Here is a 12,500-nt window from a genome sequence, read left to right as displayed (position 1 = left end):
GGCATTCATCCTTCACGTTCCGGCACTGCACCTTCGCCACCGTCCGTCTCTTCTTCTGCACCTGCGGGAGGCAAGAAAAGGGCGTGTTGGTGACTTCTGCTGGAGTAGGTGGGTGGGGGTAAGGGGAGTGAGTGAGGGGGTGAGGGGGGAGTGAGGGGGTGAGGATGGTTAGGGGGGAGAGGAGGGAGGATGGGGTGAGGGGTGGGGGATGTGGGAGAGTGGTGGTGGTGAGGGTAAGGGGTGAGGGTGATGAGTGGTAGTGAGGGGGGAGGGGGGAGAGTGATGGTGATACTAATGATGATGGAGGAGGCGAAGGTGATGGTAATGGTGGTGATAGTGATGATGGTGATGATGGTAGTGATGGTGACGATAGTGACGAAAATAATGATGGAACGAGAAATGAAGATTAGAAAGAGAAAGAATGAGACAGAGAAAGAGAAAGAGAAAAAGAACAAGAGAAAGAAAAAGAAAAGAGAAAATTATAAAAAAAAACAGAGATAAAGAAAAGGTGGGGGGAGAAAAAAGAAAGAAAGAAAAAAAGAAAGAGAGAAAGAGAATGCAGAAAACCAAATAAGGAGAAAACACGCAAGAAACACCCCCCCTTTCCCCTCCCTCTTATACCCCCTCCCCCTCTTTCCGCAAAAATGGCAACTTCACTTTCTTTCGTCACAGGCGGGGGGGGGGGAGGGGGGGGAATCCGATACTGTGTTTACTTTTATAAAATCTTATAAGGCGATCGCTAAAAGCTGTTTGTCTGTTTGTCTGGCTGGCTCTGGGTAGGGAGAGCCAGAGAGAGAGAGAGAGAGAGAGAGAGAGAGAGAGAGAGAGAGAGAGAGAGAGAGAGAGAGAGACAGAGAAGAAGAGGAAGAGAAAAGAGAAGAGAGAGGAAAGAAAGAAAGAGAGAAAAGAAAGAGAAAGAAGAGAAAAGGGAGGAAAAGAAAAAGGGAAAAAAAGGGAAAAGAAAAGAGAAAAGAGGGAGAGAGAAGAGGGATAGAGAAAAAGAAAAGAGAAAGAGAGAGAGGGGTTGGAAGGAGGAAAAAATAAATGGGGGAGAGGGGGGGAAAAAAAAGAAGAAGAAGAAAGAAAGAGAAAAAAAAAAGAAAAAAAGAAAAGGAAAAAGGGAGAGGGGGAAAAAGAAAAAGAAAAAAAAGGGAGATAGAGAGAGAGAGGGGAATAAAGAAGAAGAAGAAGAAAGAGATAGAGATAGGGGAGAAAAGGGGAGAGGGGAATAAAAGGGGGAAGGGGGAAAAAAGAAAAAGGTGGGAGGGGGAATGGGGGGGGTGGGAGGGGGGGGGTAAAAGGAAGAAAGAGAAGAGAGAGGGGGGGAAAAAAAAGAAAAAGGAGTGAATAGGAAGAAAGGGGGAAAATAAGGGGGAAGAAAAGTTTTAATAGGAAAGAAGAAGATAAAAAAAAAAAAAAAGAATAGAATAAAAAGAATAAAAAAATAAAAAAAAAGAAAAATAAAAAAAAAAAATATATGAATTGAATTATATTTTAATAATTATTAATTAATAATTCTTTTTTTTTTTAATTTTTTTTTTTGAAAATTATTTATTTTTTAAAAAATTTTATGATTTAATAATTAAAAAAAATTTAAATAAATTAAAAAGATATATGTAATAATCATAAAAAGTATAAAATATAAATAATATATAAATATAATATAAATAAAATATAAAAAAAAAAATAAAAACAAAAAAAATTATATATAGAAATAATATATAATATAATATAAAATAAATATTATATTATTAATTATACATATAAAATTATTTAATATAAATATATTTAAATTTTTAAATTATGTCTTAAATTATATAGTAAATAAAAATAGTATTAATTTTTTAAATATATATATATAAAACCTTAAATATATAATTTATAATTAAAATACATATATATTTTAAATTATAATAAAAATATTAAAATAAATAAATTATATTAAAAAACACACAAATAATATTATATATTATATATATATTTTTATAAATATATATATATAATAATTATAATATATATAAATTATATATATAATACACACATAACACAAAAAACAATATCATACACTTTTTAAAAAAACAACGTTTCGCACCCCCAACCTCATATGTGTGTGTGTTTAAGGCAAACAAGAAAAAGAATTAAGGTCACTAACCCTCGGGAAAAAAAAAACTTTTTATTCTCACTTCTGTTCGTTATTCATATTCTTTCTTTTCCTTTTTATCGCCGTTTATTTATTTTTCTTGTCCCTTCGTCATTCGTTTTACGCATCTTTCTCTTTCTCCTACTCCTTCCTCTTCTCCTTCTTTTCCCTCATCCTCCGTCCTCTCTTCCTCATCCTCTTTCTTTTCCTCCTCTTCACTCCTCATCACCTGTTTTTCTTACTCTTTTTCCTCCTCCTAATTTCCCCGTCCGCTCCTCTCTCTGTCTCTCTCCCTCCTCCTAAATTCCCCTGGCCTGTTACTCTTCCCTTTGAAGAATAGGACTTCATGGCCTCCCTTCATGTAACCTTTCCCCTCTCCCTCGGAACTTCTGCTTCCCCCCTCAGGTATTCAATAGACTCTTTCGCAACCTCCCTTGCCTCTCCCCTAACTCCCCCTTCCTCCTTCTCTCCCCCTCTTCCCCTTTCCCTCCTCCTTCTAACTCCTCTCCCTCGCTTTCCTCCTCTCTCTCCCCCCTCCTCCACTCCCTCACCCTCCTCCTCCTCCCTCCTCTCCCTCCTCCCTCCCTCCTCCTCTTTCCCTCCCTCCCCCCCTCCCTCGTCCCTCCTTCCCCCTCCTCTTCCTTCTTCTCCTTTTTTTCTTCTTCTCCTTCCTCCTCCAACCCACCCTCCCCCTCCTCCCTCCCTCCCTCCCTCCTCCCTCCCTCCTCTCGCCCTCCCTCCCTCCCCCCTCCCTCTTTCCCTCCCTCCTCAGTCCTAAATGTCACCTTCTGACCGTCACTCTCACATCACCAGAATCACATCCCCGTCACTATCATCACTATCACCGCGCATAAATCTTGGCTCTCGCCCTCCTTACGCTTACGTCTCGTGTCTCCCTGTCTCTCTGGGGTCCAGTGCTCGCTTTATGGGGGTCCAGTGCTCGCTTTATGGGGGTCCAGTGCTCGCTTTATGGGGGTCCAGTGATCGCTTTATGGGGGTCCAGTGCTCGCTTTATGGGGGTCCAGTGCTCGCTTTATGGGGGTCCAGTGCTCGCTTTAAAGGGGGTTTCCATTGCTCGCTTTGGGGGGGGTTTCCAGGGGCCCCGTTTTAGGGGGGTCCAGTGCTCGTTTTAGGGGGTCCATGTCGTTTTTGGGGGGGTTTCCTGACGTTTGGGGGGTTCCAGTGACGCTTTGGGGGGGGCCATTGATGCTTTGGGGGGGTTCCAGTGTCGTTTTAAAGGGGGGCCCAGTGTCGTTTTGGGGGGGCCCCATTGATCCCCCTTTTAAGGGGGTCCAGGGGACGCTTTGGGGGGGGCCCCATTGTCGTTTTAAAGGGGGGTCCAGGGGCCCCGCTTTGGGGGGGTTTCCATTGTCGTTTTAAAGGGGGCCCGTGATCGCTTTGGGGGGGCCCCAGGTCGCTTTAGGGGGGGTCCAGTGATCGCTTTGGGGGGCCCAGTGATCGTTTTAGGGGGTCCAGTAAATGGGTTTTATGGGGTCCAGTGACCCGTTTTTAAGGGGGTCCAGGGGGTCTTTTTAAAAGGGGGCCCATTGCCGCTTTAGGGGGTTCCATGTCGTTTTGGGGGGGTCCATTCGTTTTGGGGGGGTCCAGTGTCGTTTTTAGGGGGGCCCAGTGCTCGTTTTAGGGGGGTTCCATTTCTCGTTTTAAAGGGGGTCCATGCCGCTTTAGGGGGCCCAAGTGTCGTTTTAAAGGGGGTTCCAGTGCTCGTTTTAGGGGGGTCCAGTGCCTGTTTTAAAGGGGGGTCCAGTGTCGCTTTAGGGGGTTCCCCGTGTCGTTTTAAAGGGGGGTCCATGACCCTTTTTAAAAGGGGGGTCCGTGTCGCTTTTAGGGGGTCCGTGCCCCCTTTTGGGGGGGTCTAGTGCCCCGTTTTAGGGGGCCCAAGTGCTGGGTTTTAAGGGGTTTCCCTGATGGGCTTTAGGGGGTCCAGTCCCTCGTTTTTAGGGGGCCCCAAGGCTCGCTTTAGGGGGCCCAGTGCCGTTTTAAAGGGGGGTCCAGTGTCGTTTTGGGGGGGGTTTCATTTCCCCCGTTTTAAAGGGGGCCCCAGTGCTCCCCTTAAAGGGGGTCCGTGTGGGTTTAAAAAGGGGGAGTCGCAGTGGATCCGCTTTTGGGGGGTTCCATGTCGCTTTAAAAGGGGGGTCCAGTGATCGTTTTAGGGGGTCCAGTGACGTTTTAAAGGGGGCCCCAGTGTCGTTTTAAGGGGGTCCATGCCGCTTTTGGGGGGGGTCCAGTGCTCCGTTTTTAGGGGGGTCCCAGTGATCGCTTTTGGGGGCCCGGGTGCCCCTTTTTTGGGGGGGCCCAAAGTGTCCTTTAGGGGGGTTCCAGGTTACCCCGTTTTAAAGGGGTGCCCATGATCCTTTAGGGGGGCCCAGTGCTCGCTTTAGGGGGGCCCTTGCTCGTTTTAAGGGGCCCAGTGTCGTTTATTGTGGCCCAGTGTCGCTTTTGGGGGGTCCCAGGGGCCTCGCTTAGGGGGGTCCAGTGCCCCGTTTTGGGGGGGGTTCCGGCCTTTGGGGGTCCAGGGGCCCTTTGGGGGGGGGTCCAGTGATCGCTTTAGGGGCCCAGTGCCCGCTTTAGGGGGGTTCCGGGGGTTGATCGCTTTAAGGGGGTCCGGGTGCTCGCTTTAGGGGGGCCCGAGGTTCGAAATTTCTTGATTTTTTCCCTGGGGTTTTAAAATTTTGAGGTTTTTTTTATTTTTTTATTATTATTATTTTTTTATATTATTATTTTTCATTAAATTATCATTATTTACTATTCTTCCCTTCTTCTTCTTCTTCTTTTTCCTGCCCTTTTTTACTTCTTCTTCTTCTTTTTTTCTTCTTCTTTTTCCCTTTTCTTCTTTCTTCTTCTTCTTCTTCTTCTGCTGCGTCTTTTTCCCTTCTTCTTCTTCTTCTTCTTCCTTCCCCTTCTTTTTCCCTTTTTCTTTTTTTCTTCTTCTTCTTTTTCTTCTTCTTCTTTTTCCCTTCTTCTTCTTCTTCCTTTTTTCCTTCTTCTTTTTCTTCTTCCCCTTTCCTTCTCTCTTGTCATTTCCCCGGGTTCTAAAACCCAGGGGGTCTGCCTTAAACCCCCCGGGTCTCTGGTCACCCTTTGGAGTTATTATTACTGGTGGTCTGTAATTAGTCCATGGGGTCCCTTATTACCCCTTGGTGGTCTGTTTATGGGGTCGTCCTGGGGGTCATAGGTCATCGTGGGGGTCAGAGGTCATCGTAGGGGGTCAGGGGTCATCGTGGGGGGCCCAGGGGTCTGGGGGGGGTCGGGTTTTTCCTCGTGGGGGTCAGGGGCCCACGGGGGGTCCGGGGGTCTCGGGGGGGGTCGGGTCATCGGGGGTCTCATAGAGTCTGGCCCGTCATGGGGGGTCACTTCACCCACCTCAGGGGAAGTAAAAAAAATTTTTTTTTAAAACTTTTTTTTTTTTTTTTTTCTATTTTCTTTTTCTCTGGGGGTATTGGTAGGATTACTCATCGCTTCGTGGGGTCGCAACGCACATTCCTTTCGGGGATAATGAGGCTGAGGGACATCCCTTTTCCCCTGTTTGGGCCTGCCCGGGGCCCTTTTTTTCCTCTCTCTCTCTTTTTTCTCTTCTTTTTTTTTTTTTTTCTTCTCTTTTTTCTCTTCTCTCTTTTTTCTCTTCCCTTTTTTTTCTCTTTTCTCTTTTTTCTCTCTTTTTTTTTCTTTTCCCCTCTCTTTTTTCTTCCTTTTTTTTTTTTTCTTTTTCCTTTTTTTCTTCCTTTTTTTGGGGGGGTCCCCTCTTTTTTAAAAGAAGGAAAGGGGGGAAGGGGGGGAGGGGGGGAGGAGGGGGGGAAGGGGGGAAAAAAAGAAGGGAAGAGAAGAGAAGGGGGATAAAAGGGGGGAAATATTAAAAAAAAAAATAAAAAAAAAAAAAAAAAAAAAAAAAAAAAAAAAAATAGATAATAGATGAAATTGGGAGAGAGAGAAGAGAGGGGAAGAGAGGGGGGGGGGAAAAAGAAGAGAAAAATAGGGGGGGGGGTAAAGGAAGAAAGGGGATATATATATATATATATATATATATATATATATATATTTATATATAAATATATAGAGAAAAAGAGAGAGAGAGAGAGAGAGAGAAGAGAGAGAGAAAAGAGAGAGAGAGAGAGAGAATGGAAAGAAGAGAGGAGAGAGAGAAAAGGGGAAGAGAAGAGAAAAAAAGGAAAAGAGAAGAAGAGGGGAATAGAAAAGAAGAGAAGACAGAAAAAGAAAGAAGGAAAAAAAGAGAAGAGAAGAAAAGGGAAAAGAGAAAGAAGAAAAGAGAAAAAATAGAAAGATAAAAAAAGAGAGAGGGGGAGAGAGAGAAAACCGAGAAGAGAGAGAGAGGAGAGAGAGAGAGAGAGAGAGAGGGGAGAGAGCGAAGAGAAAGAAGAGAAGAGAAAAAGAGAAGAGAAAGAAAAAGAAAGGAAGAAAAAGGAAAGAAAGAGAAAAATTAGAAAGAAGATATAAAATAGAAGGAAGGAAGGATGAAGAGAAATAGAAGAGAGAGAGATGAGAGAGAGGGGAGAGGGGAGGGGAGGAGAAGAAGGAAGAGAGGAAGGGAGAGGGAGAGAAGAGAGGGAAGAGAAGGGGAAAAGAAGATAGAGGAGAGATAGAAGGAAAGAGAAAAATTTGAAGAGAAATAAAGGAAAATTAGAGAAGAAAAAGGAGGGAGAGAAGAGAGAAGAGAGAGAAGAGAAAGGGGAGAGATATAGCCCAGAAAGGAGAGGAGAGCGAGAGATAGAAAAAATGATAATGATAGTTTAAGGACTGACTCTGTTCAAAAGGGAAAAAAAAGATAATATAATAAAATAAAGTTTTTTTCACGCTTATGTTACTCTTTCTCCTCCAGTTTCCCACCGTAAACAAACAAACAAACAAACAAAAAAAGAAAACTAACAACAGCAATAACAAATTTCTTTCATTTCATCGAACATTATACCCCACCCCTCCCCCTCCCCCACCCCCTCCCGTGTACCTCCCCCTCCCCTTCCCCCTCCCGGTACCCCAAAAGATTTCCTCGGGTTCACCCTAAAATTTTCTTTTTTTCGTTTTATTTTTTTTTCTCTCTCTTCCCTTCTTCTTCTTCTTCTTCTTCTTTGTTCTCTGTTTTGCTTTTCTCTTCGTTTTTTTTTTCGGCTGTGTGTTTATTTCGTAATTCATTTCGGTGAGGGGGATATCTTTGGGGTTATTCCCTTCGGGGAAAATGAAGGGGGTTTTTTTTGTGAGGGTTTTTTCTCTCTTTCTTTCTCTATCTCTGTCCTGTCTCTCTCTCTCTGTCCTCTCTTCTTTTCCTTCTTTTTGGGGTCTCTCTGTCCCTTTTTTTCTGTCCTTTTTGTCTCTGTCTCTCTTTCCCTATCTCTGTCTCGTCTCTGTCTCTCCTTCTCCCCTTCTCTCTCTCTCCCTCTCTCCCTCCCCCCCCCCTTCCCTCTCTCCCTCCCCCCTCTCTCTCCCCCCCTCTCCCCCCCCTTCCCCCCTCTTTTCCCCCCCCCTTCCCCCCCTCTCTCCCCCCCCTCCCTCCCTCTCCCCCCCCTTTTCCCTCCCTTCCCCCCACCCCTTTTACCCAGTGGAAGCAAAACGATCGACCTGGACTGAGAAAGACTATTTTCTTTTCATTGAGTCATTTCTCCTTCTCCCTTTCTCCGTCAAAACCCCTCGTCTGTTAAACTCATTGGCGGCGTATGAGGGAAAGGGAGGGAAGTTGGGGGGGAAGGAGGGAGGGGAAGGGGTGGGGGGAGGGTGAAGGGGTGGGGGGAGGGTGAAGGGGGGGGGAAGGGGGGGGAGGGGGGCAGATTTTTGCGGGAAGTGTGCGGGAGTAAAGGGCCGGGGTTTTTTCTGGGGGGGGCCCGTTTTTGTTTTGGGGCCGTTTGTTTTGGCCCCCCTTTTTTTGTTGCGGGTTTTTTGGGGTTTTTTTTTTGAATTTTTTTTTTTCTTTTTGTTTTCCCCCCATTTCTTTTTTTCTTTTTTCCTCTTCCTTCTTCTTCTCTTTTTCCTTCTCTTCTCTGTCTCTTCTCTTCCTTTCTCCTCTCTCTCTCTCCCTCTCTCTCTCTCTCTCGGGTGTGGGTGTGTGCATGCGTGCGTGCGTGAACATGTGTGTGCACATGTTCCCGTGCATTTGCATCCGTATATGTGCATAAAAATCCACTCTAAAAAAATAAAAATGAATAAGAAATGCCAGAAATATTCTATATATAAAGCAAACTCTCCCCCACACGTTAACTTTGATTCCTGACGCGTGAGTAAATATTCCATAATGATAATATCTTGCATGACCGATAGCAATTTCAAATCCATTGCCCATTGTTTAAATTTGAGTCACTGCCCCCCTGGGTTTTTCAAAAAACGGGAAAAATTTGCCGACAGATAAATGAATTTTACTATACTTAGTAGATATAGATAGACAAAGAGATATATAGATAGATATTTAAGTAGATAGGTACAGATAAACATACATAAAAAAAAAAAAGGTTGGGTAAATAGTGATGGAGATACCCGGGGCGATTTATAACAGATCCCGAAACAGATAGGGTAAAATGACACCACAAACTTTATAATTAAGAAAATAAGGGCGTTTAGACCCGATGAAAAAAACAAAAGGAATTATAGATAGAAGAAAAAATTTGAGATACGATAAAATAACATACAAAACATAAAAATAGATAAAAAGGTAAGTAAGCAAAACTGATAGACACTTGATTGGGTTAACAAATGATAGATAGTTAACCCGGGTAAAGAGGGGCCCCACCATAGAGGAGAGATAGACAGACTTTATAAACAGATATTGGGCAGCTTTGCAGCCAAGAGATGGAACATATTTGATATAGATAAAAATTTATATACACAATTCATTCCCCTCAAAAAAATGTAAAACCCTTTTACGTCTGGGTCGTCCCACAAGAAAAAAGGGGCAAGCTTATGCAACATGGCAGCCGACCTATCTGTCATGCAAGAAATAATCCTTCAGTTTCGAATTACGGGCGACAAAGTGTGCATTTGCGTGGCTGCTGGGGTGTTTTATGGCACTCAAATAAAGGGGAGAGAAAGGGAGATAGTTAAAGGGAGGGAGGGGAGGAAGGGGAGGGAGAGTGGGAGAGAGGGAGAGGGAGGAAGGGGAGGGGAAAGGGATGAAGGGGTGAGGGTAGGGAGAAAGGGGGAGGGGTAGGGAGAAAGAGGAGGGGGTAGGGAGGAAAGGGGAGGAGGAGGGGAAGGGGAGGAAAAGGGAGGAAAGGGGGGGGGGGAAAGGGAAAGAGGAAAAAGAAAGAGAGAGAGGAAAAGAAGAATTTAAAGGGGGCAAAAAAAAGAAAAAAAGAAAAAAAAAAAACAAAAAGAAGAAACTGAAAGATGAAGAAAAAAAAAAACCAAACCAAAACCCAAAAAAAACAAAAAAAAAAAACGATAAAAAAAAAAAAAAAAAAAAAAAAAAAAAAACCAGAGTAGGAAGGGATTAGTCACTAAATTTTGCATCGCAACAAGGCCTCCGCAAGGGCTGTTTTGGTTTTTTTTGGGAGAGGGGGGCGGGGGATTTTTTTTGGCCGGACAAGGTCTTTGGTGGGGGTTTTCCCTTGTTAGTTCCTCCTGGGAATTCGGGGGGCGCACAAATTTTCCCTAATGGGGTTGCCCCCCCCTTTGCTCCTTCCTCAATTCCCCATTGTTAAACGTTTTCGACATAATTTTATTGGTAAAAGGGGTAAAGCGTTTTATCCCCCCTGGACGGGAAGGGAAAGGGAGGACAAAGGAAAAGGGCGGGGCCCGGGGCAGAGAAAGGAACACACAAACAGACCAAAACAACCCAAAAAAAAAGACAGGGGGAAAAAAACCAAACAAAAAACAAACAGACAGACAGGCAGGCGCCACCACACCCACACACACCACACACACCCCAAACAACCACCCCACAACACCACACACAACACACAAAAACCACACAAAAACCCCCACAACACACATATAAAATATTATATATATATTACATATATATGTGTTTTTGTGTGTGTGTGTGTTTGGTTTTGTGTGGGGTGTGTGTGTGGGGTGTGTTGGGGTGGTTGTGTTTTGGTGGTTTGTGTTTTGTTGTGTTGTGTGTATTTAAAACATATAAAATGTATATATAAATTTTAAAATTTTTAAAAAGATAAAGAGAGAAGAGAGAGTAGAGAGAGAGGAGAGAAAAGAGAGAGGAGAGAGAGAGAGAGGAGATAGGGAAAGGGGAGAGAGAGAGAGAGAGGAAGGAAATTTACTGGGTTAAAAACCAAACCCTTTCCCAAAAGGAATTTAAAATACAAAAAAATGTTATCATATTTTTTTCCCCCTTTGAAAAAGAAATTACGGGAAAAAAACGCAGAATCCGTGCAGGGGGAAAATTTCCTTTTTCTCTCGCATCCCTGCGTTTCATTTTAAAATTTGAGTCTTTTTAAATCAAACCCTTTCCCCCTCCCCTTTAAATCCCCTCCCCTCCCCTCCCTCCCCTCCCCTCCCCTCCTCCCCCCCCCCCCCCTCCCCACCCCCCTCCCTCCCCCCCCCACCGCCCCCTCCCCTCTCTCAATTCCAAAGGGGCTTAAAGTCCCTTTTTAAAAACTGGGGAAAATTTGTTTCTGATGAATATATAATACTCCTCCCACCACTCTCTCTCCCTCTCTCTTCCACTTAGTCGCTCTCTCTCTCTCTCTCTCTCTCTCTTCCCCCTTCCTTTTTACCCTTCCCTCTCCTCTCTCTCCTCTTTTTTCTCCCCCTCTCTCTCTCTCTCCTTTTTTCCTCCCCCCCTCTCTCTCTCCTTTCCCCCTCTCTCCCTTTTCCCTCATCCTCCTTTTTCTCTCTCTCCCCTCTCCTCTCTCTCTTTTCTCATCCTTTCCCCCTTTCCTCCCCCCCTCCCCCCCTTTTCCCCTTTCTCCTCTCTCTCCCCCTTCTTTTCCCCCTCCTCTCCCTCCCTTTTCTTTCCCTTTTTTCACTCCTCCCTCCCACTCCCTCTCCCTCCCTCTCTCTCTCCTCTCTCTCCCTCCCCCCTCTCTCTCTCTTCCCTTCCCTTTCCTTTTATCTCTCTCTCTTCTCATCTCTCTCCCCCTCTCCCCCCTCTCTCTCTCTTTTCCCTTTTTTCTCTCTCCTCTCTCCTTCCCCCTCTCTCTCTCTCTCCCTCTCTCCTCTCTCCTTTTTTCCTTTTTTTCTTTTTTCTTTTTTTCTTTCTTTTTCCTCCCCTCTCTCCTCTCTCTCCCCTCTCTCCCCTCTCTCCCCCTTTTTCTCTCCCTTTCCCCCTTTTTTTTCCTCCCCTCTCCCCCTCCCCCCTCTCTCTCTCTCTCTTTCTCTTCTTAATCCCCCCCCCCCTCTCTCTCTCTCTCTCTCTTCTCCCTTTTTTCTCCTCTCATCCTTTTCCCTTTTTCTCTCTCTCTCTCTCTCCTTTTCCCCTTTTTTTCCCCCTTCGTTTTCTCTCTCCCCCTCTTTCTCTCTCTCTCTCCTCTCCTCCCTCGTTTTTCCCTCCCTCTCTCCTTTCTCTCCGGTTCCCTCCGCCCTCCTTTTCCCCCTTCCCTCCAAAATTCTCTTCCCCTTTCCCTCCCAGTTTTTCCCCTTCAATTCCCCCTTCCCCTCCCCCCATTTCTTTTTCCCTTTCTCTCCCCTTTTCTCTCTCTCTTTTTTTTTTCCTTTGGGGGTTTTTTTTTTTTGTTTGTTTCTTTTTTTCTTGTCTTAAAAAAATCTTTTTTTTTTTTTTTCTCCTTTCCTTTCCCTTTTTTCCCTTCTTTTTTTTCCCCCCTTTTTTTCCCCCCTTTTCCCCCCCCTTTCCTCCCCTTTTCCCCCCTTCTTTTTTTTTTTTTTAATTAGTGGTATAGTTTTATAAATGTTTGGGGCCCCCGGTTGGCCAAAGGGGGGTTGAGCGTTTTTCCCGTTTCCCCCGTTTCAAACCGATTTGCGGGGGTTTAAAAACACCGGCCCCTTTTTTTTGGGGGAAGGAAACTTTTTCCCTTGTTTTCCCAAAGCCCTGGGTTTTGGGAAAGCCCCTGTGGGCCCGGGTGTTTTTTAAGTGTTCCCAAAAAAAAAAAAAAAAAAAAAAAAAAAAAAAAAAAAATTTTTTTTTACCCTTCCGTTGGGGAAAAAGGGAAAAATTTTGGGGAGGTTTTCCTTTTTCCCCTTTTCTCAAAACCTAAAAAGCAGCTTTTTAAAATTAAAACTTTTCATAATATAAAATTAAAAAAAAAAACCGGGGGGGCCGACTGGAACCATCCGTTCAAAAGTTTATTTAAATTTATAAAGTTTTTTTAAAATTTTATTATTGTATACCCATGGGGAAGAGGTAATGTTGGGAGGGGGAATTTTAAAAATATTATAAAAAAAAAAAAAAAAAAAAAAAAAACCACCGGCAAACCCCTCAAAACAACCC

The 12,500-nt window shown here is 44.3% G+C and overlaps 1 protein-coding gene across 1 annotated transcript in view; it reads right to left on the bottom strand.

Annotated features, from left to right (window-relative positions):
- The window catches only part of LOC119579178 (dorsal-ventral patterning protein Sog-like), a gene marked incomplete in the record, with an annotated part of 71,230 nt that overhangs the window by 10,055 nt on the left and 48,675 nt on the right, over positions 1-12,500 (bottom strand). The window contains 1 exon segment of the mRNA XM_037926875.1: positions 1-61. This exon segment is cut by the window's left edge and continues 81 nt beyond it. Coding sequence (XP_037782803.1) covers positions 1-61 — 61 coding nt within the window.

The sequence above is a fragment of the Penaeus monodon genome, chromosome 12, assembly GCF_015228065.2.
Source record: "Penaeus monodon isolate SGIC_2016 chromosome 12, NSTDA_Pmon_1, whole genome shotgun sequence".
NCBI classification, from domain to species: domain Eukaryota; kingdom Metazoa; phylum Arthropoda; class Malacostraca; order Decapoda; family Penaeidae; genus Penaeus; species Penaeus monodon.
The sequence above is the reverse complement of the archived record's forward strand: the minus strand, read 5'-3'. Positions and strand labels throughout refer to the sequence as shown.